The sequence below is a fragment of the Pseudopipra pipra genome, chromosome 2 (genome assembly GCF_036250125.1).
Source record: "Pseudopipra pipra isolate bDixPip1 chromosome 2, bDixPip1.hap1, whole genome shotgun sequence".
NCBI lineage: Eukaryota > Metazoa > Chordata > Aves > Passeriformes > Pipridae > Pseudopipra > Pseudopipra pipra.
Genome location: NC_087550.1, coordinates 6,720,382 through 6,746,183, shown reverse-complemented (window position 1 = coordinate 6,746,183; position 25,802 = coordinate 6,720,382). Strand labels below are relative to the sequence as shown.

At 39.2% G+C, this 25,802-nt stretch overlaps 2 protein-coding genes across 14 annotated transcripts in view; one reads left to right on the top strand and one right to left on the bottom strand.

Annotated features, from left to right (window-relative positions):
• The window catches only part of PROS1 (protein S), a 29,639-nt gene extending 13,859 nt beyond the window's left edge, over positions 1 to 15,780 (bottom strand). Inside the window, exons 1-8 of one of the 2 annotated variants that reach the window (XM_064643734.1) lie at positions 15,553 to 15,780; positions 11,231 to 11,388; positions 10,416 to 10,440; positions 10,005 to 10,091; positions 6,629 to 6,751; positions 6,406 to 6,528; positions 4,498 to 4,623; positions 165 to 286 (exon numbers count right to left, since the gene is read on the bottom strand). In XM_064643734.1, coding sequence (XP_064499804.1) covers positions 165 to 286; positions 4,498 to 4,623; positions 6,406 to 6,528; positions 6,629 to 6,751; positions 10,005 to 10,091; positions 10,416 to 10,440; positions 11,231 to 11,388; positions 15,553 to 15,613 — 825 coding nt within the window. In that variant the 5' untranslated portion in view covers positions 15,614 to 15,780. Of the gene's footprint in view, positions 1 to 164; positions 287 to 4,497; positions 4,624 to 6,405; positions 6,529 to 6,628; positions 6,752 to 10,004; positions 10,092 to 10,415; positions 10,441 to 11,230; positions 11,389 to 15,274; positions 15,458 to 15,552 lie in introns of those variants that run through there. The other variant, XM_064643736.1, reaches the window with a different exon arrangement.
• Positions 15,781 to 15,920: 140 nt separating this feature from the next.
• ARL13B (ADP ribosylation factor like GTPase 13B) overlaps positions 15,921 to 25,802 on the top strand; it is a 41,338-nt gene continuing 31,456 nt past the window's right edge. For 8 of the 12 annotated variants that reach the window (XM_064643752.1, XM_064643755.1, XM_064643744.1 and 5 more), the window contains exons 1-3: positions 15,921 to 16,208; positions 22,992 to 23,058; positions 25,379 to 25,628. In XM_064643752.1, the coding sequence (XP_064499822.1) occupies positions 15,936 to 16,208; positions 22,992 to 23,058; positions 25,379 to 25,628 (590 nt within the window). In that variant the 5' untranslated portion in view covers positions 15,921 to 15,935. Of the gene's footprint in view, positions 16,209 to 20,547; positions 20,689 to 22,987; positions 23,059 to 25,378; positions 25,629 to 25,802 lie in introns of those variants that run through there. The other 4 variants (XM_064643792.1, XM_064643782.1, XM_064643789.1 and 1 more) reach the window with 3 other exon arrangements.

The following is a 25,802-nucleotide window of genomic DNA, read 5'->3' as shown; positions in this document are numbered from 1 at the left end:
CCTACCAGGCCTGCTTTGTGAGCCAAACCATAGATCAGAATCTCCAGTAATTTTTAATCTGTTCTCAAATAGCTTCCCATTTGCCTTAATCTAATTTATCCTGTCATCAAGAAATACCCAATTTTGTGATTTCCCACATGGAATTTTGCATAGCACAGTCTTACCTCACAATTCTTCGTGTCCTTGGAGAGCTTGAACCCTTTCTTGCCATCACAATAGCAGCTGTAACTTCCTGGAGAGTTTACACAGAGTTGAGCACAAATATTTTCAGCACATTCATCAATATCTAGGAGAAATGAAAGCATACAGGAAGACTTATCCATGGCATAGACTGATAAACTAACATAAATTAGTGGAATAATGGACAAAATAGGTTCTCAGGAATAACAGGAATCCAATAGGTGACTGCTGCTAAGCTAAACTAATGTTCATGGATATCTCCTATGTAAAATTTACAATCCAGAATTACCTGCTGGGTGCGTAAGACTTGCTGATCTGATAGAGCCCTGGTGTGGAGAACTGGAGACAGTTTTGCCTGACTTGTGAGGCACTAAGAAGCTGAGCTGTAATGTGGTTGAAGTAGTGAAAGAGACCTCATAAATGACCACCACATATGGCAGAAATGCCATTCTGGGGCAGATCTCTTCCTTTCCCTATAAGACATCATGAGAGCTTAGATTTAATATTAAGAGTATATATGGCAAGTATGTGAAGAAAGGACCTGCTTTACTGATATAAAACCAAAATAATCTCAGGGCAAAATACCTTTTAAAATAAAATACAATCATCTCATAAATAGCTGAGTTTCAAACAGCATCTGCTTGTGGAGACAATAGTCTGATTTGAACTGCAAATAAGCTACATCAACTCAAGGAACTTCATTTTCTATTTAGCAGGTTGTACACAACAAATAACTTTAAAATGAAAGGCTGTGTAAAAGGCCAATGTAACTTTTACAGTTCTAATATAAAAACAAACAAAATCTCTCCTTGACAAGAGACTCTAATGAGGGTGATTTGGAGCCTCAGATTGAAGTAACTGCAACATTTGTTTTGAAACAAACGGCCCTCCTAGTGGGAATAAACAATTTTGTACCAATGCATGCATTTAAACCTGTTTTATACTATGCTGGGATTTTTTTAAATATTAAATTTTTTTTTCCTGTTGCTTGGAGGAAGAGAGAGGAAATATGGTGATGCATGGATATGGGGAGGCAGGGTTTTGTGTGCATTAGACAACTCATGTGGGAAGAGAAAACCTTCATCCTTTAGGAGATGAGTTCACTTCTCCTGACTGCAAGATAGACCCCTCTAGCACAATAAGTGTACTTACTAATTTCCATTACCATTTTTTTTGGCAGAGTGTTTGAACTTGCAAAAGTGAGAAAAAGATAATCAAATTATGCGTCTAAAATTGTATGGCTACTATGAAACAAAAAACTGTTCAGATATTTTCCACTCATATGTCTCCCATCTCCAGCAGGCATGAAGAACTGCAGCAACATTCTCCCAGGAATGGGTGAGGGAAAAAAGACAACAAACCCTTTTCTGTTCCAGTCTAATAGAATCTGTCATCACAGAGATAGCTGTGCATAAATGTATGTAAATTCACTTTTTCTAATAACCATAATTGAATTTGGCCACCTACACACAATATGACAATGAAAAGCTAATGTCACTTAGCATTCCTGTCAGTCTGAACAATCCTGTCCTCAGAAAGGATTTGGTGACTCATTTAATGTGGTTACAACAGGGTCTAAAAGCTTATCAGCATAATCTCCTTCTAGGAGGTGAGACTTCTCATTGTAACATCCTCATCTTGCAACCTCCTGGAATCCACGTTCCACTAGAAAAGCAATACTTACATGGGTTGCATCAAATTGAATTTATCTGAAGAAAATACTGAGAGAAGAGAGAATCAGACTAAGAAGTTTTTCTCACTTTGGTGCACACAGGAACATAAAATTGTTAGTAGCATTTTAATCCCATAGTAACTGGCCAAAGAGCTGACAAGAAACCTGCATGAAAAGTCATGGAGCAAAAGATTCATGGCCAGTAAGAAGCTACTTCTGTGTCCTTTCGAGCAGTAACATACAGGTAGCATCTAAAATACAAAAACCAGTCATTGATATATTTTTCTTAAACTGGCAATGTAGAAAACTCCTCTTCATTGTAAAACTCTAAGAGCTTTCATAGCTGTCCTACAACTGAAATTTAATTTCTGATGTGTACTAAACAAAACCTTTAACAAACAGAGAGAAATAAAATACACTCTAAAACAATTATGCAAATACTTTCAACACTTCAGAAGTTATTTTATTATGGTCTGTGTATGAATGGCTTCTTGCTACTTGGCTATCAATATTTTTCAACTTTGCTGTAATTGTTACAGAACTTTGTCTGGAAATTTTTAATTACAGATTTTCATTTCAGGAAAGATGCTTTTGGTGCAGCTCTTTTCTTTTCATAGCTCTTTTTTTTTTTTTTGATATTTAAGAACAGTTTTATTTTAAATGTGAAGAATTTATAAAAAAATCGTTTAGAGAACTGCCATGCTGTCATTTCCAGCCTAGAATGGAGATCAGTTCACTGTAACACTGTTATTTTCTAACATAAGCAGATACTTCTAGGAAGGATTAGATGAATGTTACGTAAAATGGAATTCAGGGACCTCAGTGAAATGGTCTTTCCAATATCTGAGATCTAAGGACATACAAAGAATAAAGACTGAGCTCCTGGCCATGAGGATTAAATAAGCACCTAAACAGACTGATAAAAACAATCTTTGTAGTTTCTAGAGACAGCTTGATTAAGCACAGTTTGCACTTCTGGTGATTATCTCCTGATAAATCTCCCTAACTTGCCAAATAAGTATTTTTAATTGCTTTTACTATAGCTTGTCTTGAGTTAGGGATATTTATTGACTGATATCAAATATTCCATCCTTATAACTGCACTTTTCAGCATGATGCTCCAAAGGGCCATGGCAGACCTCAATGATCAAGACGGTATCTACATTTGATACCGTCCTGATGGAAGCCTTTTCAACCTAAGGCAACTGAAGGCCCACACCAAGACCTTAAACAATCTTGTCTGGGAGCTGCTCTATGCTGATGACGCTGCCCTTGTCGCCCACACAGAAGCAGCTCTGCAGCGTTTAACATCCTGCTTTGCAGACGTTGCTGAGCTCTTTGGGCTGGAAGTCAGCTTAAAGAAGACAGAAGTTCTCTATCAACCGGCACCTCAGGAAGTCTTCCATCATCCCCACATCACCATTGGCCAATCAGAGCTCAAATCAGTCCAGCAGTTTAATTACCCAAGTAGCCTCATCTCCTCGGATGGTAAGATTGACAGAGAGATAGACAACAGGTTAGCAAAGGCATACAGTGCTTTTGGAAAACTCCATAAAAGAGTTTGGCAAAATAAATACTTGAAGAAAAGTACCAATATCAGTGTTTACAGAGCCATAGTGCTGTCTACTCTCTTATACGGATCTGAATCATGGTCATCTACCACCACCACCTGCGACTCCTAGAACGCTTCCATCAACGCTGCCTCCATACAATCCTAAACATCCACTGGTCAGATTATGTGACTAACACGTCTGTTCTAGAACAAGCAGCAATCACAAGTATTGAGGCCATGTTGCTGAGAACTCGGCTGTGTTGGGCAGGACACGTCTCAAGGATGAAGGACCACCGCCTCCCTAAGATCTTGCTTTATGGTGAACTTGCCACTGGCTGCCGCAAGAGAGGAACCCCGAAGAGAAGATACAAGGACTCCCTGAAACAACATCTCAGCCTTGGCCATATTGATCATCATAATTGGTCTACTCTGGCCTCCAATCGGGAGGTCTGGAGACACACTATCTTTAACGCTGCTGCTTCTTTTGAGAAAGCACACAGGATCACTCTTGAGGAGAAAAGACAACGCAGAAAGAATCATGCCTTGCAGAATATACCGGCTAAGGAGCCTTTCTGCTGTGCCTTTTGCAACCGGACGGGTCTATCTTGTATTGGCCTTTTTAGCCACCAGCGCGCTTGTAACAAACGTGGGTAGAGCCCTTCCCAAATCTTCGTTCACGAAGCCTAGCCATGATGATAACTGCAATGATGATTAAAAACAAAGAACAAAATACTCTAGTAATGGTCAGGTCCTCAACACATTGGTCCAAGGTACCTGCAAGAAACATGTCAGACAGTTTTTTTAGAGCTTGGACTTAAAGTCCTCCCTGCAGCGGGAAAGGAGAGATCCCATGAACTGAGAAACCAGTGTTTGGGAATAAGTCATTGCAACTGCATACACTACATGTAATATAGCCTGACTGAACCTCTGAAAGAGTAAACAATTGAGTCATCATTTAATAAACAGTATGAAGATTAAAAAATACACCACTGGATGAGGTGCTAGAGTTTGGTGTAGCCATGGATTAAAAAAAGAAAATGGGAAGGGTGAGAAGATGAAAGAGAAAAGGAGTGGGTTGGGAGCAAAGCCCTACCTTCACAGTTCTTGGAAGTTGAATTATATGTGTAGCCTTCTGCACATTCACATTCATATTTTCCCTGGGTGTTTTTACAAATGGCTGTCCCACAGATGTTTGGATATAGCACACACTCATTTATATCTAGAAATACAAACAAGTTATTAAAAACCAAGTCACTCTCTTCCATATAATTTTTTTTCCTAACCCTATCCAAACTGAGTGAGGCTGGAAAACTGGTCTACCATGCTTTCTTAGCAGACTACAGCTATAGCCATAAAGATTTCCAGAGGAAAAACACACCTCTGCATGTCCTCAGTGGAAAAAAAAGTCTCTGCCTGCCTATCTTTCTCACTCTTTCATGTGTTCTATGGGTAACAGGAAAAGTTTGTCCAGGAAGGCAGGGAGAGAAACAGTCTGCAGACTTCCTATAAACTAAGCCAGACTGCAGAATAAAATCCTACCTTAGAAAAAGACATCCAGAAAGAAAGACAAGAGATAATCCTGTTGGAGGTTCTTACATGCTACAATCAATTCACATCACAATTGTCTTTTAATTGGCTCTGCTGACAGGTGTTCACGTCCCTCACTGTCTCTCTATCCCTCAAACCATTTTAGCGTCTGTCTTCTGGGGTGTTTCCAGTTTTTCACTGTCATTTTCACAATGCAGATGTGACAACTTGACTCAGCACATAGCATCAATCTTACTAAATGTCTTTTGGACAGAAAAATATCAGATCCCTGGTAGTACTTCATCCCCACTTGTATGTGCAGGGATCATTCCAGTTTTCTCTGTGGTTTAGTAGTAGTGGAAATGGTGCACCACAGGGAGAATAGAGTCTGCCATTGGCTTGCCAGGATTCCTGGAACCTTATTAAGTCAAAGCTGTCCTGAATTTGGACTACCTTTCTATAGTTACTGTGTAAATTCCTAGTTGTATAACTGTAGTTGGATGTAATGAAATACTTAAATCCAGTTTATCAAATGACAGAACTGGTACTCGAGGTACTAAGGTATAGCCGTCTATTTTTATCTTTGATTATTTTTTAACCAAATTTTCCAGTATCTTTGCAAGAATTATAGAGATTCTAACCAACTTATCTGCTTGCCCTTTTTGACAAAACCACAATCTTTGGTTGTTGTGGCATTACTTTGGAAGTTATTAATTCACAAAAATTTATAGACTAAAGAAAGTGATAGCTGAAGATGGCCATCAGATTCAGTCTCTTAAATTATTTGACATTATCCAAAACTGTTGTCATAGTTTGGCAATAAAACATGACATTAAAATAGAATGAAGTTGTATTTTTTTCTAACTATGCAGTCAGAATTGCTAATTATGTCAGTACATGGTCTTTATCCGGAATGGAACGAAGCACGTAGGTCATGGCCAATAATAACAGACACAGGCAGGCACAGAAAAAAAATTATTCTGGGTGAATAAAAGCCAAATCTCTCTTTCCAATTTGAGAATTTTTGGAATCATTAATAGTTTCTTCTCCAATGAACTTCAAACTCCCGAAAGAGCAGCATCACTAATTATGATTCAGCCAAAACCCAGGCGGGATTTCCATGGTAACAATATTAGCTGGTCACACCACTTTAGATTCTTGGTTTAGCATGCTTAAAGCATATGTGAAACTGGTAAGGGATAAAATCAAGCTTTATGGAGCTCTGAAATGAAGAAGAATCTCATCTACAGCCTTTTTCCTCTTTCTTTTTTTCTCCTTGATCTGGATCACTATGTGATTGTCAGAAATGCTTGCAGTGAGTAACCAAGTTAAAGCATGGCTGCATCTTTCAGAGGCAATACAACCTTTTATGAACTTAGAGCATTTATGGAACTATTGGACTAAATTCTTTCCTCTCTCTAGTCAGCAGGCAGTGTATTGTCACGTAATAATGTTCTTAAGTCTCACTTTGTACCTCCACAATCCCGTTTGTTCGAGTGCATGAAGTATCCATCTTCACACAAGCAACGGTAGCTCCCAGGTAAATTGGAACAGCGTTGGCTACAACCTCCATTAAAGTCTTCACACTCGTTTATATCTGGAAGGAAAACAAAATACAACCAACTGAGATACTATTCAATAACAGCAGAACTGTAATTGTACTCCTGAGAACTAACATATGAGATCAAAGACTATACCTTCTTCACAGTTCTCTCCTCTCCACCCTGGTTTACAGACACATGTGTATTTGCCTTGTCCATCTATGCAATCCTTATATCCATCTTTATGGCATGGCAGAGGGCTGCACTGGTTTGAAATTTCTGTGGGATGGAAAACATTGAAAAGACTTGTTATTTGGGGTTATTTTTCCTCAGAAATCAGTTTATTCTTCTTCTCTTCCTACAGGTACCTGTCATGAAATGGTAAAGGGCTTGACGCAGAACATCAAGTAGCCCCACAACCATATTGCTACTAATTTACAAGTGACTGAGAACATACCAAGCCACCAATACTTTGTCAGACAGAAAACAACTAGAAGACAAATTACTTGCCAAATCATGCCAATGCCTGCAAAATATGACCAAATTCAGACTTGTTACTATTTTCATTACATTTTATGGATGTATTTCACTTTTTAAAGAACAGTGCTCTGCCCCATCATATTGCCACAAATTTCAGTAGACAGATGAAAGTTTCAAGAATACCAAGACTTCAAAATTAGATGAGTTTCTCTATTTAAGAAGGGTCACTTTTACAGAGAAACTGGCACCTCAGGTTGCCTTGGCCATCCACGTCAAGGGTAGGCTGGATACATCAGCATTTAATACTGTCACCTTTTACAAATATTAACTTCAATGACAAACAAATCTGCATTTGATATGGTTTGAAGCTGGCTCCCTGTCAAGTCTCCAAACCTTACCACAAGAAGTCCCGTCCCCCCCAAAACCTCAGAGAGAAGAGGGAAAAAACAACCAAGAAAACCAAAACGAGAGAGAGACAGCTAAAGCAATATATATAAAAATATATTTACACTTATGTTACAGTTATATACAATTGAAATATATATACAATTTCACAAGGGAAAGGGAAAGGGGAAGGGAAAAGGAACAAAACCAAAATAAAATATATATATATATATATATATATATATATATATATCCCAATCAGTAGCCCGAGATCTAGCAACTAAAAGAGTTAGCAAAGAAATATCTCACTACTCTCCTTAGGACAACAGAAAGTCACTCTGGAACGATCGCCGGCAACCTCCGTCTCCCAAGGTTGGCAAGGCCTTACCAGGCCTCGCTCCCCAACAACGACAGACTCAACAGCAGGGAACCTGCACCTCCAAGCCACTGGAAGGAAAGAGAGCGAAGGCCTTTCCTCCTTTCTTCTTATAGCCTGGCTTACGTAAAAATCGTAGGGAATACTGGGTAAATCTGGACCCTTCCTTGGTTACAAACTGGTCACCAAGGAAGGCCTAGACCAAACTACCACAGCATTATAAAGAGCAACTGAAGACTTTTTATACATGCCACCAAGATCTCAGAAAGCAAAGTTCAAAATATGTAGACTGGGGCAGAGAACACAGAATTCACTGCCTTTTTCTCTCCAACTGAAACACATACATTTCTTTCAGCAGTTCCCATAATTTTTATAGTTTTGCATCAGCATACCACATAAGGCATTGTTGTATTTGTGTCTGCTGACTATGATGTTGTCTTTTTGGATTATTTTTCTGCAGGCCTCCAAACATTATAAATGCATTGTTTCTACTTTAAAGCTCTGGAACGTCCTTCTGAGACATGCTTTAAAAAAAAATAAAATAGTGTCCTAAAAACCAGACCACAGAATGAAAAGTTGAAAAGATTCAGTGATGTTCATATTCAAAAAAGTGGAGTGAAAAGGCAAGTATGTTCCTGAAGACAGAAAACTTGTTGCAATTCTGTACATAACACCTCACTGGGTTTCTTAAACATTTCTTACTTCACTCAAAAGAACTAAAGAACTGCAGAATTTTCCTTGTCTTTCCTAGATGAGGATTAAGCAGTCAATCTATTCACTGATTTTTATAATTGTTTATCTAGAAATCTGTGTCTTTAGAATGTATGTTCCTTTGTGTTCTCAAATAAATAATTTGGACAAATTATTTTTCAATTCTGCTCGCATTGCTATTTTTATTCCTTGATTTTTTTTCAGCTTGAGATTGAAAGTATTTACTGTATTATAATACACTTAATTACAATTATTTATTTATTTCTCATTAGTAAAATTGGATTTTTCATTTGACAGTATCAAAACCATTTGGGTTGAGAAGTTCAGGAAGACAAAACTTCTAAAACTAAAAAAAAAAAAAATGTTGATATCGGTATCGCAAAACCTTTGTCTCAATAAAAACACATTTAAAAAAAAAATATATAGTTTTAATAGGAATTTTAAATTCCACTGTCTCAGCAGTGGCTCCCCTCCAGAAACGTGCATAAATTTAAGCCTTATAAACATTTGAAAATTTTATGCATACACACTTCTCCTTTATCCTAGTGACTAGTAATAATTTATTTAATTTGATTTCAAAATGTGAACCCAAAGGGAGACATACAATGATTATCAAGTAAACTAGGTTTTTTTCACTGCATAATACATATTCACACAGCTCTGCTAAATCCTTTCCTCCTGGGACCTTTAATGAGACTGAGAAAGATATGAATGGGAGCATATTTTAGCTTGTGACAGCAGCAGTCACATTGGACAAGTGATCTGGAAAATATGTTCATCCGTGACCATGTGCAGTGTAATTATTGAGGATTTTTTTTTTTGCCTACCATTGTTTTCAGTGACAAAAACAGTGTCAGAAGGTTAAGTATCCCCATTCCCACTCAAACAAACTGAAGGTTTCTTTGATATAACTAGGCTGTAAAAGTTTAAGAGGTTTAGAGAGATGTTTCAACTGTGGCAAGTAGGGAATATGGTAAAAATTGCTTCCTGTGAATTTACTAATGAGAACACAATTCACACTGGATTTACGAATGGATAAAGGCATAAAAATAAAATATTTGAGAAACATCACAAGTTTCATGCTTTCTGTCCTTTTTTGGGGAGTCAGTGACTGTGTTCCATGTAAGATTTGAATTTTTCAGCTGATGTTACCCACTTCATGAATGGTCACAGTGCAGCTATGGGCCAAAGAGTGGTCAACAGAGAATTAACCAGTTACCTTAACTAATAGAACATGACTTGCTAGATGCAAAGATTTAAAGACATAGTAGAGTACAGAGGAACTGGGGAATGTTGGTGGGTTCGTGTAGGACACTTCTGTTTCCAGGAGAATTCTGCCTTCCATTTTGCACTTAGTCATATTTCTTTTCCAGGGTGCTTCATAAAGCTAAAACCAGTCACTTAAACTGCTTTCTCTGAAAATGCTCTGTCTCACCTAACATTTTTTTGTCCATTTCTGCTTTAGATTATTGAGTTAAATGGTTATCTGTCTGTTTTTCTGCCTATGGGAACTGCTTTGTAGCCATGCACGTGTTCTTAGATGTGAGTGCATTAGGTAAAGCATTTAACAGCAGCACTTACCCTTGACGCAGGCCCTCAGGTCAGCTGGAGAATCAGGAGTAACTGCAGCAACCCTGAAAACCCCAGCTCGATGGGAGGCAAGGCAGCCTGCAAATGCAAACCCACATGATCTGCTGGTGATACTAGCACTCATTTAGACCGAAATCACAACAAGCTCATTCATCTTCAAAGAGTCTGTTCCCAAAGCTTGAATTAGGAAACTTGTCTGGGCATGTTAAGGACTGCTGATCACAGAGCAACCTCCTGAGCGCTTCTGTACTAAGGATCTAAGCACTCAGGGAGCTTCTGTGCATTATAATCAGCATGGAAATCATTTGAGTGCTCTGGGCAGAATAACTAAACCAGTATTATCCAAATGAGAGGATCAGGGAATTATATACTAGAGTTGTTTGGAGGTTTTTTTGTACTTACCTAAATATTTGGGATAAAAATACTCCTGCGGAAAGAAAAGAAAAATTTCAAGTAGATAAAATTAGAGCAAAATATATCACTGAATACATTCTAAAATATATTGGTATTAGGACTACAAACAAATTAAAAAGTTGCTTTGACTCATAGAATATAGGCCAAGCTTTCTATATCATTGTTGTTTAGCCTAAACAAGTAGGTCATTTAATACACACAAGATTCAATGGAGAGATTAAGATACTGCACTGAATTGGGAACTTGCAAAATGAAGGCAATGAAAATGAACTGGGTGTCAAAATTACTTTCAAAATTCTCTTTAAATGGGAGGATCTGGTCTGATACTGTTGATGTAGAGCTAGGCTCCTTTATTTTCTATTTTCAACCTAAAACAAACCAACCCCCCTGGAATACATTTAACTTCTCACAGCAACTTCATTCCAAATAAAATGAAAAGTGTTACTAAAGCAAAAATTATTAAAAGCAATTGACCATTGACTACTGAAACTATTTAAACTTAACAACTAGTATAGCCACATATATCCAATGTTATCAAAGACAGAACTTGGAACTGACATAGTCTGCAAAACATAATAAACCTTTTGTAGTAAAAAGGTAAATAAAATATACCTGCTACCAAACAATGTGCAGTGGTACTGAACTGAGGAATCAAGTCCTCCTCACTTTGAAAAAAATCTTGCAGCAATTAAATCTAACCCTTTCATTAAGATTCTTATAGCTTTGAAGTGTGAATTCTATGTACTTCTGGCTTTCCCTCTGCAAAGAACTATCTATGTCACAGATATTCATAAAATACTTACAGTTTCAGGATTATTTTCAAAGACTTCCCTGGCTTCTTCCTTATTGCATAATTCTTCAATGCATTCTCTTTCTAGATTTCCTTTCTTACTTTCTTCCATAAAAGAATTGGCTCGACGTTTTCTGAGCAGGAACTGGGAGGCATATTGCTGGGATAAAACTTTGGAGAAACAAAGAAGCTCTGTCATTATTTATCTATCTTTTTAACAGCTGAAAAAAGTTATAAACACTGAATAAATATGAGAACCTAACACAAAATTCTGAATTAAATGCTTAGTCAAGAGCTGAGTTCACTGTCATTTTGAAAACTGTGGTCAACAGATCCTAGGAGTCTGTTTTCTGTATCTGGGGGAGCTGTTTCTGACCAAAAAAAGAAATCCTGAGTCACCAAAATGTTTGTGCAATGCTATGTCCAAAGCATAAATTAACTCTCATATTCAGGACAAGATTTTTTTTTTTTTAAGTTATGAGTAATACAAAATGAGATATGTGACCAGCAAGCAGAAAAAAGCTGCAAAGCCTCTTATATTACCTGTCTCAGTGATCTAGGAGTAAATATTCTGGTACTATTTAAGTCATGTGAGACCAAAAATATGTCTTATAAAGTCACGCTACTTGTTAGATGTAATTAACATAAATGTAATTTTATTTTTCAGAACTTTACAGAACTTTTACAAAGTAAAAGGTGAGAAATCTCAGACAACCTATGAATACATTCACAGTCTACCAAGATAAAACAGAATCCTAGCTAACTGTTTTGTTTCAGATCCATCATGTTATGTGTTGTTACTTAATTTTCATATATCTTGTTATTGTCATTTTATTGACTTTTACACAAATAGGTGAGTTGAGAAATGATACTAAAAATGAAAGATATTTTTGCTTCGGTGTTCTTTTTAGAGACAACACTACAGGAACAGCAACTAAATCAGACTGCCTCGTGTTTAACTTTTGGACACACCTTGTGATAAAGGAAAAAATGGATGAGCATAATTGGAAAAAGTGCAGCTGACACGGTTAAAAAGCATGGATGACACATGTTAACTAGAGAGTACCTACACTTCTACACCTGCCCTTCTTTTACCAGCCTTTGCATAACTTAAACCTTTCAGAGGAGCACAACTGTTTGAGGGTCCTGACACCTGCAGCACAGACCAGATTTGGTGTTCATACCTATTCATCACAGGTCTGCAGACAAGACCAATTCAAGCAGACACAGTCAATTCAGTCTCATCATGAGCAGATAACACCTCAAACCCTGAGCACCTTCTTGAGACACATGAGCAGCCAAGTGTCAGGGAACCAGCCTCCCAATTTCTGTGCACTGACAGGAAAGAGAAAACTTAAAGAGTAGCTACTGAGGCCCAGAACCTGAATCGAGAATGGCTTTTAGATGACATATTTAATAAAACCATACCATCCTAAACACCTTACGGTCTCTAGCAAGTTCCAAGGAACACAGCTGAAGCACTCTGCAACACTGGGTAATGACCTGAAGAAACCTTTCTGTTACAGCATCCCAAATGTATTTCATGTGGGGTGAGCTTGTACCTCCAAACTGATCTATTTGCTTTCACTCTGGTAAGATTAATCTTTCCAGAAAGGCAATAGATAAAATTTCTTTAGCATAAGGTGGATGTACTACAGCACACCACTAAAGTTTTAAAGCACACCTTTATCTCAAAGAGCAACCACAAGCTGCTTAGGAATGCAAGGAGGAGAGGTCAGCTTGTGTCCTTCCCTGCTCATAAATGTATCAGTCTGGTATTTGACGATTCATTTTTTCTTATAGACATGCTAATCCATGGAGAAAAGAAGGAACCCTGCAAGGTGAAACTGATCCTCAAGGAAACTGCTTGGAGAAAGAACAATCTCATTTTCTGGGCCTCCACTTTCTGCAAAATTCTTGTCACAAAAGAAATGCTTCAAGCCTGCTTTTCTCTGCTACTGTCTTCCACCTTCACAACCCTTAAGGTATACCAGAAGCACGTCTCAAGAAAGGCTGTTAACAACATATTTCAAGAGGTGGATTTGGATTTTCTGATTGTTCTTCATTGAGCAGAGAGGAGGAGCAACGAACTGGAAACTCTGCAACTGTGGATGTCTTAGACCTTTTCTCTCAATCCAAAAGCCCACCACTAACATGCTGTCTCCTGGGAGACATGGCAAAATGCACAGAGAGATGACAGGACAAGAAAGGCCTCCTAAGACCTTTTCTGAACCCTAACTGCACTGGAAAGCACTCCCAGGAAAACACTCTGATAACTTATTTACCATCAACTGTTGCTAGCGGTGTCATTTTAATTACTTTGAGTAAATGCTTTGTCACTACACAAAAGCAAGTTAATAAGAAGGATGCAGAAGAACTATCTATTCTGAGGCAAAAGGAGTAACAACAAAAAAAGTAAAATTGTGTACCACATCTGCTGATTTTATTTGCATTGAAGGTTTCTACAAACACGCTGACATAGCTTTGGGGCAGAGGCTCTGTGGTGTAGATGAGGCCTAATTCACAGCTGACTTAAAACAATCTTGTTTTGACTTTTAGCTGCATCATTCTCATTTTCATACAGTTTTACAGTAAATAAAACACAAGAAAACTTCAAGTGCATGCAAACAGATATAACACTTTCTACGTCATGTCTTCAGTACACAGTGGGGTAATGGAAACAGGTCTTTTCCCCTATATCACAGCTGTTTATCCTTCTCCTAAGGTGATTTCCTATGGCATTGAGTTTAAATAAAACATGTAACTCAAAGCAAATTCCATGGGGTTTAGTGCAAATATTTCAACTCCCGTACACAGAATTTCTACTGTATTTAGTAATCCGTGTTTTAATTACAAAGATTATGATAGGACCTTTATTAAAAAACAATCCTGACTGCTACTGCTGCCAGTTTGATTACAGGAAACTCCAGCCCACTTCTGACCCTGCCAAACCAACAGTTAATCCTTAATGCACTTGGTGTGTTTCACTCGGTTATCACTGAAGCATCATGCCTTACAATTTCCATAGGTGTTGTACAGACACTGTATAGTGATGACTTATCAAGCACCTGTTTAGAAGTAATGCTACTAAAAAAAGAAACATTGTGGGAGAGGAAGAGATTCAGTAGTTTCTTACAGCTGTTTTATTGTGCAGATGCAACCACAAACCTGCCTTAAGTGGGCCACTTAAACCTAACTTAGAGCTCCTTACCTAATCCCCCAGTCATGGAAAGCAGTCCCGCTCTCTCCCAGAAACTCAGAGCCCCCATAAACTGAATAAAAAGGACATGTGATGCTGTTGTATTGCAAACAGCTCCAAAATTCCAGGGACTAGAGTCTCCCAAAATGCTTATCAGTGACATAAGCTTTATGCAGCCAACAAAAAAAAAGTCAGCCGCTAATATTTATCTGTTCCTTCTCCAAAATGTGTCCCTCATTGGGTGTTTGACCAAACAACTGCACTAAGACCAGCAGAGAGGCAACTTTCATTTATGATTATTGAACGGTACAAGCTACATCATTAAGCTGTTTTCTCTTCCTGCCTCCCTGCCATTCCAGAAATCCCTGCCATTGTTCAGAGAGAGGGATAGGAAGCTGGACTATATGGACCACAGAAATTTTGCATTAGCAGGACACTGCTACTGAGAAAAGAGAAAGTGACAAGGTATGCAATGGAGAACATACATGGAACCGAAAATATGATGAAAACAGGAGAAAAGAACATTATGAAACACTCATTAGAAGATTTATTTTTAGAACCCGTTAAAAAAAAAAAAGTTAAAAAATTAACTTTCATCTTTCGATACTGCTCCCTTCTCGAGTCAGAAACCCCAGCACTCAAACAGAAAGCCTGAATGGTAAACACTGGGTTTCTCTTCTGCCGGTTTAATCATTAGTAAAATGGGTCAGAAAGAGGCTTACTTTGAGCTTGTTCCAGATGCAGTCTTCTTTTACAACTAAAAGGCTCAAAGACTTCTGTTTCGAAAAGACTTTATTATTATTATTACTGTTTTTTAATCTGTGAGAGCAAGCAGCCCTTACCTAGGTCTGAACTTACCAAAAGTCAGGGACCGCACAATAACGCGGTGTCTCCCGGAGACCTCGATCTATCCCCAAGGGTTGTTCCTGGGAGGGAATCCCGTGAAGGGACACTTTCCCCTTGGCCATAAACAGCTCCAGAGCCGCTCACGGCGCCGAGTCACAACCCGGTTGTCCCAGAAAGCTTCCGAATCCCTTGGGACCGATGAGCTCCACACACTCTCCAGGCGGCCCCGTCCCCGCGACCCCGGCCCGTCCCCCCGCGTCCACCCCGCTCCTCTCCCTCTCCCCACTCACAGGTCGCCGCCTGGGCCATCGCGATAGCCACCGCCAGCAGCGGGAGCCACCGCGGCCCCATCGCTGCTGGGGGGCGGCCGGGACTGCGCTACTCAGCGGGGCCGGGCGAGGCTCCGGGGGCGGGAGGGAGGGACGGCGGGGCCGGGGGGGGGGGGGGTTGGGGAGGCCGGGCAGCGCTGCCCTGCGGGGAGCGTCAGCAGGGCGCCGGGGCAGCGGCCTGACCGGACACAGTGGGCCGGGCACATGGCGCTCCGCAGGCATCCCAGCAGAATGGACCGAAACAAGCACAGCGGCTCTAATAGACCCGTGTTATTATAGGGTCGCCGTGTTTACTTTCGCACGGGCCGGGGGAGCGAGGCGGACGGGGCGGTGGTGATTGGGTCATGCTCGCAGCTGATTGGCTGATCGGGCAGAGCCGCCCGGTCCTATTGGCCGGGTCTCGGGTAACCCTCTTGCCCGCCATTAAGTGTGTCCTTCTGCGGCCGCCGTCCGCCGTATCCCGGGGTGACGGGCCGGGGGCGCCTCACACGGAGCCGGAGCCACCTCGTGCGTGGCGGGGCCGGAGAGGGGCTGCCGCCCCTGGCTGCTCCTCCCCCCCGCAGCCTGGGGGATACCGCGACGTCCCGCCGCCGTGGACGCCTCCGCCGGAGCCAGCGGTGAGCGCCCAGGGTTGGGGGAGCGCAGCCATGTGGGGGTTCGGCAGCCGGGAGGGGGAGGTGTTCGCCCCTTAGAAAGTGGGGTTTTTTTCCATATAAGACAAAAAAAACACGTTCCGCGGTGGGACAGTCGAGTAAAGGGACCGTGCATGGGTGTCTGGATTTTGGAGTTGCTTCTTTTTTGGAAGGGGAGGAGCGTGGCTGGGAAATGCAGTGGATCTTATAGTAACTTTGCTTTTCCTGGAGAGCTGGAGGTCCTAAAGCTGTTTTCTTGTAGTGACATTTCTTTTCCAGGAAAGCTGGCGGTCTCATAGCTGTTTTCTTGCAGATACTCCTATGCTTCAAGTCTTTTCAAGACATCGAGGTTCTCGGGGTTTGATTCTAAAATCGTTCTTAAAATGCTCAGAAACGGCCGCTTGCAAAATTTAAATTTTGCTTGAGGAATAACTTTTTGGAAGTTCTCAAAAACGTGCTCTGGCTAGAGGCCCATCATTATTCTGTCTGGAACCAGTGACAGCTTTAAGGACCGATATCTTTTGACCTGGCAGAACTGAGAAGTGGAATTTTGTGCCACTAGAAGGAAAAGGTTTTCAGTTTTCTGTAAAATGATAACCCACCATCACCTTAATCTGAGAAATATGTACCTTACTAGGAATATTTCAGAACTTTTCTTTTTCTAAGACCTTGCTAATTGAGGTGCAAAGATTTTCTTAATGGATATGTCAAAACCACTGTTTGAAAACGACACAGAACTAAAATTCTGTGTAAGTCTATATATATATAAAATAAAATTCAAACACGTCAGATGAGGAACATTACAGTAGGAAATTAAATAATTAAGCTCCGTGAGGAGGGTCAGGTTTAAATGGTTTGTTTGATTGCATTTCAAAGGACGTGAAACCCTGCTGTGACTGAGAGAAATTCTCTACTATAAAAGCCTCTACTGAAGGCACAACATTTAATGAAGATTCTTACAGTAAAATGTGTAAAAGGTGCTGGTTTTGCACTTTGATATGAAAGTAGATAAACATATTCATTAGATGACTTTGGATGCTGGACTTGCTGCTACCCATTGCTTTGGATCACCAACATCAGGGCTCCTGATCTTAAGCTAGATCTTGATCTTGATCTTAATCTAGAGTGTTAGTGCACTTATCTGTCTTGTTTTTCTTTATGCTACACCTTTTTTTGTACTTAAAAGTGGGATCTTTGACATTCTTAGTCCTTGGCACTTGTGCTGACCTGCTACATAAATGGTGTATTGGCTTAACTGTGAAATATTTCTGACCTTGGTTTTGTTTGACCTTAACAGGCACAAAAAGTTTCAACTGACAGATGTAGTATCTGGAACAGGTTTTGGATGTTATTAATGCAACATATAAAATACCTGTCATGTGCCATACATATTTCAGGGATCGAGTCTCTCCAAGCTCCCATAACACGATGTGATTTGCCTTCCTACCATTTTTTCAGGAGTGTTGAATGCCCTTTGTAGTGGCATGTTTGTGAAAATTTTTGTCTTATTTGTGACTTCCTGCCCACCCGCCTTTATGATTCCATATTTAAACAGAGATTCCTGTGCTATGACATAGTAATCCTCTGCTCTTCAGTCTTTAACAAGTTTTCCTGGTCTCCTGAATCCCATTTGAATGCTCTGGGCCATATGTGTGCTGAGAGCAGTTTGCAAAGCTGGATGGTCTGCATAATATGGCGTGGGAATTGTTCTGTGGGGATGCTCAGGCACTGAAAATGCCACATTTTTGTCATTTGACAAAGTGACAATGGCACACTTTGTTCATTGAGCTGTTACATTTTGCTTTTCAGTAGAACCAGCTGAAAATTTGTGTAACTGTGTTCTCAAAGTTAGCTCTGTTGTTACTTGCTTGTGGGTTGAGGCACCATACCCCACTGCATTTTTTTTTATGATTTTGTATTCTTCAGAGCTCAATTTTACTACTTGTGATAATTGCATTCATCTTGCTCTACTTTCTAAAAACTTCTGTGTTCTTCATGCACTCAGCTCTCCTGTGGAGAAGCTCAGGTTCTCTTGTACAATGGAATATAAATGTTTAAAGAGTATCTGTCTCTGCTTCGAAAGAAATCTGACCTATTTCTGATATTAAATGACAGCAAATCCACACAAAGACATCCTTGAATAAAGCAGCTTCATGGGATCAGGAAGAGCTCTCAGTTCCTACCTGTATAAAATTGTCTAAACCACCACAGTTTTTTACGGACAACATAGGTCTATTAGGGATAGTTCCTCAATTCTTTTTCACTTTTGTCTAGATTTGAAAGATGACAGATTTGGAAAGTTGTTATAATCTCTAATTATTCAGTTTTCTGCATCATTTGAAATTACCTTGATTTGAGGTTAGTTATAATTTAAAATATGAGAGGGATTTTGAGACTCAAGCTTTAGGAGGCTTGCTGCGGTAATTCAGAGTGTCACAACTCTCAGTTCATCTTCTCATGGAGGCAGGTTGGCAATAGGGAATATATGTCTGCATCCCAGCTGCCCTAATGTGAATCCAGTTGTTTTCTTAGCTTAATCTGCTGATCAAAATGGGAGCTGAGATGAGCTGAGGTGACACTGCACATCCTATAACATAAAACTCAAATCATGGGTTATTTTCCCCCAAGTTTAAATTTCTTTGAGATGCACACTGAATTTCCCCACCCTTCCATGTTACCCACCAAGTGCACTTGAGAAGACATAATCCCACAAATGGCTTTGCGTTTTCCCAGGGGAGAAACAACCTAAACAGCCTTTTCCAGCCCCTAACAAGTGCTGGACTCTAATATACAGTAAAGTAAAAGGCCTTTACCTGGACAACTACTGTTGTTTGCCATAGGATTATTGTAACTTGGATAACTAAAGGAGTTTTAAAGCTTTTGCATCTCTGTGCCCTTGACTGCATGGTTCGTGTAAGCTTTACTGTTTCATAAATAAATATATATAAACATAAATAAATATAAATGTGTGTACAACAAAATCCATGGGTAGGCTTCGCGAACGAAGATTTGGGAAGGCTCTATCCACATTTGCTACTAGCACGCTGGTGGCTTATGAGGCCAATACGTGACAGACAAATCCGATTGCAAAAGGCACAGCAGAAAGACTCCTTAGATGGTGTATTCTGCAATACACGGTTCTTTCTGCGTTGCCTTTTTTCCTCGAGGGTGATCCTGCATGTGTTCTCAAAGGAGACAGCTGCGTTATAGATGGTGTTTCTCCAGGCCTCCCGATTTGAGGCCAGAGTAGACCAGTTATGGTGATCAATATGGCCAAGGCTGAGATGTTGTTTCAGGGAGTCCTTGTATCTTTTCGTCGGGGCTTCTCTCATGCGGCAGCCAGTGGCAAGTTCACCATAAAGCAAGGTCTTAGGGAGGCAGTGGTCCTTCATCCTTGAGATGTGCCCTGCCCATCGCAGCTGTGTTCTCATCAACATGGCTTCTATACTTGTGACTGCTGCTTGCTCTAGAACAGATGTATCGGTCGCATAATCTGACCAGTGAATGTTTAAGATTGTTCGGAGGCAGCGTTGATGGAAGTGTTCTAGGAGACGCATGTGGTGGCGGTAGATGACCCATGATTCGGAACCATATAAGAGAGTAGACAACACTATGGCTTTGTAAACACTGATCTTAGTGCTTTTCTTCACAACAAAATAGCCAAGCACATATCACACAGTTATTCTCCATTGTTTGTTTCATAGAGCAGTGTGAAAAAGAGGAATATTCTCAGTTTCTTTCTCCTTAAAGAGCAGAGAGTGGGATTGTGAAATGATGGAAGTAATTGATACTTCTATTTAATTTAGTGACCATTACTAGATACAGTTGCCAGTTCCTCAAAATACTCAATAGAGAACCCAGTTTCCTTGTTGTGGGATCTTTTTGTGTAAAAGTAGTTGACAGTTAAATGAATACACTTAGCAGGTAGGGACATTCTGTGTTTGCTTTTAATGCCTTATCCTGTTACGTTCTTATAAGCCTTACTCATGCTTGAAATTGGTCCTTACTTTCCATCCCTCAGCAGAACTGTGGGATGTGTCAGCAAGGCAAGCACTGGAATTTTGTAGCTTGATACGTCTTGCTCCTCTAACTTGCAGGTTTCCTTGTGTGCAGTTGCCTTGCATTATTATTTTATGTGAATACTGTGTTGTTGCTGCCCAGATACGTAAAATGGGGGCACATGAAATTTGAGAGGATGGAAAAGAGAAAGAAATAATGGGACTGTCATGGGCTAAGTGAACATGAACAGATAGGGAAATGCCTTGCCTTGGTTAAACATAGGGGCTAACCATGCCTTTTTTTCCCTTCTTTTCCTTGCTAGCAGCAGTGACAAGACAAAGTCTTTTTGGGTTGCTCTGGCCTGTCCACATTGTTTCTGGATGGCTCTGGATGGATAGTGAAGAGGGATGTTCAGTCTAATGGCCAATTGCTGCAACTGGTTAAAACGGTGGCGGGAACCTGTCAGGTAAACATGGGAAGCTATTCTACATTTCTGTGCTGATCTTCCTGTATCCCGCCTATACTTTACTTCATTTGCTTCGTATTTTTTAATTCAGTTACAAAAATCCATCAGTTTTTTTTCTCCAGGAGATTATTAATACATCTTCTGATCTTAAAAATGAAATGTTAATCATCTCCAATTTGAGTGCTTTGCTTCTGACTTCAGGAAAGTATGAAATTCAAAATACTGTCTTTCATGTTCTGTTTCCTCAGGTTGAGCATTATAGGGTGGTGCTAAAATGTTTGTTACAGAATCATAGAATGGCTTCGATTGGAAGGGATCTTAAAGATCATCTTGTTCCACCCTCATGGGCAGGGACACTTCCCACTATCCCAGGTTGCTCAAATCCCCGTCAACTTGGCCTTGAACACTTCCAGGGATGGGGCATCCGCAGCTTCTCTGAGCAACCTGTGCCAGGGCCTCACCACCCTCACAGTAAAGACTTCTTTCCTAATACCTAATCTAAACCTACTCTTTTTCAGTTTGAAGCTGTTCCTCCTTGTCCTGTCACTTCAAGCTCTTGTAAAAAGTCCCTCTTAGCTTTCTTGTGGCTCCTTCAGGTACTGGAAGGCTACAATTAGGTCACCCCAAAGCCTACTCTTCTGCAGGATGAACAATCCCAATTCTCTCAGCCTTTCCTCGTAATAGAGGTGCTCCATCCCTCAAATCCACTTGGTGGCCCTCCTCTGGACTCACTCCAACGGGGATCCCTTCATCTCTGTCATTGATGAAGGTATTAAATAACACTCACCCGAATATGGACCCCTGAGGGGCACCACTTGTCACTAATGTCCATGGGGACTCTGAGCTGCCACCATTCCCCTCTGGATGTGTCTGTCCAACCAATTCCTTATCCACCTTGGAATCCGTCTCTCCAGTTTAGGGAGAAGGATGTTGTGGGGCACCACGTCAAAGACTTTATGGAAGTCCAGATAAATGTCATCTGTAGTCCCTCGCTTGTCCACTGATGGAGTCACTCCATGGTAGAAAGCCACAAGGACTACTGTGTTTGTTTGGGTTTTATCTTATTGTTTTAGTTTTTGCATTTTGAAATTTTCAAGTGTAATGTGTTAAAACACTTTGTTGTCAAGAATAGCCCCAGTGTAAAACTAATTTTCTTATGATTGTCTAAGTATCTTAATACTGCATTTCCTGGGTAGCTTGGTGATCCATTCTCATTTATGGAATTCTGCTGTTGTTCTTTGTTTCTATTACTTTGACATCTTGCTTTTTCCTCCAAGTAGCAGAGAGGCACAGATAGTACATAGTTTGTTTCAAACTATGTGCAAACTATGGAAAATAAATAAACTTATTTATACTTCACACTCATGTAGGAGGGTTTGCTCTTTTCTTCAGTGCTACATAGTTTAGATTTTACAGAAGGTGCTACTGTTCAAAGAACTATATTGGATTGAGTAGCTTTCTGACACTACCAATGTGTTAGAGACAATTGTGAGTTTATAAAAGTTCTAATTTTAGATTCCTGTTAAAGTATAATGTATTATGATCCTACTCTTCATTTTTAGATTCTTTTCTCAGAGCTTTTTGGCTCTTCTGAAAGAACTTGCATAAATTATACTTCATGTTTGATACTATTACAGTTTTAAGTCTGGAAATAACAATGTTTTTAGTATTACTTCACTTAAAGGGGCATAAAATTGAACAAATTTCATTTGACTGCTCTGAGTGTTTGTGAATAGGAGGAAGAACTGAGGAGTACACAGTCATGCTTTTCCTATTGATTTCTTTAAAATCCTCTTCTGGTAAATATTTACAGCATCTGGTGCTGTCTATACAAGTTTTGTGTACTGTGTAGTGTTGTTCAGATGCACTCTGGAGACAGAAATAAATTCCTAATACAGGAACAGCTTTGAGGCAGAGAGATGGTAAAAGTACAGGGAAATGGAAATGAAATTACCGTTTTACCAGGAATTGTTAAAGGGACCATGACCACACCAAATAAAATTTACAGTACCATGAAATTAAATTTCAGCAGGCAAATACAAATTGAAAGCAAAATCGTTGTCTCATATGAAACTTAGAACCACAATAATAGACTTCTCATTTCATACCATGTTCTGCTGTTCTGTCTATTCAGGCGGTTTGACATACTGAACACCAGATACGCAATTGTAACAATGCTACTCCTTGGTATGGTGGTAAATTTGCTATGCATGTGTTAAAAAAATATAATAAGTGATGTCTAGCTGGAGGGAGAAAAAGATTTTAAATATCTTTCTCTTTTATTTGTATCCTTATGGAGGAAGGTGACACTAATAATGGTCGGTCTTGATAATGCTGGTAAAACTGCTACAGTCCGAGGAATTCAAGGAGGTAAGGAAGTTATTTATTGTCTAAATGGAGTACTGAGAGAGAATAATTCCTAATTTTCAATCATTTAAATCTGAAAAGCCCAAAAAAACAAATGTTCAGAGTATCTTGATGCTTATATGCCTTGAGCTGACCACTGTATTGTTAAGTGTGCAAAATGCTAAATGGCAACAAAAAATGCTAAATTGCAACAAAATATGTTCTGGGTTCTTTTTAAATTTCATGAGCATCATAGGATATTTTTGACAAGAATAAGGTCTTTTCAGCAGTTCAATAAATAGCTGAAGGAACATTGTAACTAAAAACAAGCTGCTAGTCTCCGTCAGTTGATTTAAGCGAAAGTGTAGGACAAAAACTCTGAAGGTTGTAGACCATATTCTATGTAATAATTACTTTCAATTAATGCCATGATACAAAATATTCTGGTTAAAGATCTGCTTCACATGTTGGTGTACATTAGAGAAATCAATGGACTTCATATTTTTCTTTTTTACTTGTGTGCCTGTGCTCAGGTTGCTCTCAGGTGACCATCCAGTAACGTGCAAACTTTATATAAAAACCAGTGTTGTAATTATATATAATGACAAAAAGGTTAAAAAGAGGGAAATTGCATACGTGTGTATAATAACATTAAGGATGGTTCTAATAATACATATTTTTTGTCATCATTTATCATCAGAAAAGCACTGAAATTAGTGCCTAAAAATTAGCAGTAAGAGACAACTTAATTTTGAAGGGTGCTTTGAACCATCCGATGACACAGTGCAAGCAGGATGTAATTTGAGATAAAACGAAAATTCTCTGTAGGATTTTTTCCCCCTACTTCTGGAATTGTCTTTCTAAATAACTTTGATCTTGTGCAATAACAAAAATGTATTTAGTAGTGTTTTGGCAGACTTGGAGACTCCACCTCAACTTTCTGTTTACTTGTGTTATGTAAGAAAGCAGGAATAAAATTAAGGATATTCTCTCATATTCCTGAATCTTTGCCCTGAAAACATGAGTGTTTAGTTATTTAGCCTTCCATTCTATATCAAAATCCACTTTAATCCCTTTATTCGCTCAATATGACAGTTATTTCTAAAAATCCTATTTTTCTGGGGAAAAAAGATGAGGTAAATATGGGTATTTCTAAACTCAAGGAAAAGATAGTTCTGATTTCTGTGACTGTTTCGCAGTGTTTAAATAGTTGCCTTATAATGCAATTATGGGGGTTTTTTCCCTTAGCAGGGCTTGCAGAGATTAGAACCAGTATTTTTGGCTGTGCATCAGATACCCAGTCTGTAGGAGGAGACTGAAGCTGCAGTTGGTTTCTGCTAAAACCCAGCTGTCATATCTCAGTTTTTAGCACTCTGGGTAAATCAGCATGGCCACTAAAGTCTTATTTGCCAAAATAACTGAATCTTACACCCGTTTCTCCTGCCTTGTGGCTACCAAACTACATAAAACAATTGAATATATCCAATTATCTCAACCCTGCAGAGAGAGCTTAGTGGTGTGAGGCAAGTACAAGCTTTCTTTGCCCTCAGGGAAGGCAGACAGTGAGCAAGAGTTTTAAATATAAAACTATAATAGTTTTAGCATATTGCATGGCAAACTAGAAACACAGAAAATAACAATAAACAAACAAAGGCTGAAACTTGTTCTTGAATTAAGAGAGTTAAGTAGTTTACATCTCAAAGGAACATGATTTCATTCACTTCATCTTGGGCCTTGGTTTGAACTTCTGAAGTTGTTTTGGCAACCATGGAGGATAAAGAATAAATTTAGCAGAGCACAAAGGTTCCCAGGTCATAATGCATTAACTGTTTTGTTTGTTTTCCTTCTCAAACTTGAATTAATACCATGCAAATGCTGGATAACTGTTCAGATGGCGGTGAGGGGGAAGTAAAAATGACAGTACACTGACGACCGCTGCAATGGAACTATCTATATTAAAATATTAAATATTCAATATAAATATATTAATTATATTATTTATAAATAGCAAAATAAATCTATTATATAAATAAATATATTTTAATATAAATAAATTATTAAAAACTGCATTTTTGGCTCCTTTCTTTTCTCCACCGCCCTGACCTAATGCTCCTATCTAAATTAATGTAAAGCAACTGGCTAAAAGACTAATGTGTTAATTCAGAATTACCTGAGAAAAGGGGAAAATCTTAATGTAAAAATAAAAATGTTGTTGTCAATGTGATGCCATTTAACAGAGAGAGATTTCACTCCATGTTTTTAAAATATTAATTTTGCTACACAAATCACGATATTAAATCCTCTTTAAACTGAAAGATAAACTTTCTTCTTTGAACTCTGACAGAGTCTCCTGAAGATGTGGCTCCAACAGTTGGGTTTTCCAAAATTGATCTTAAGCAGGGACGCTTTGAAGTGACAATCTTTGATTTGGGAGGTGGAAAACGAATTCGGAATATCTGGAGGAACTACTATGCTGAGTCCTACGGGGTGATATTTGTGGTGGATTCCAGTGATGTTGAAAGAATGGAAGAAACAAAGCAAGCCATGATAGAAGTTTTAAACAGCCCTAAGATATCAGGAAAACCCGTATTGGTGTAAGTAATGTAATAAATGTTCTCCTAATAATCTGAAATTTGGGAAATTTAGACCTTCTGAGGAATCATTTATGTATAGTATGAACATAAGTTAAAGTAATATAGTAATACTAATAACTAATACTACTAAGTTAAAGTACACTAATACTGCTGTAACTTTAGCACTAAGCAATA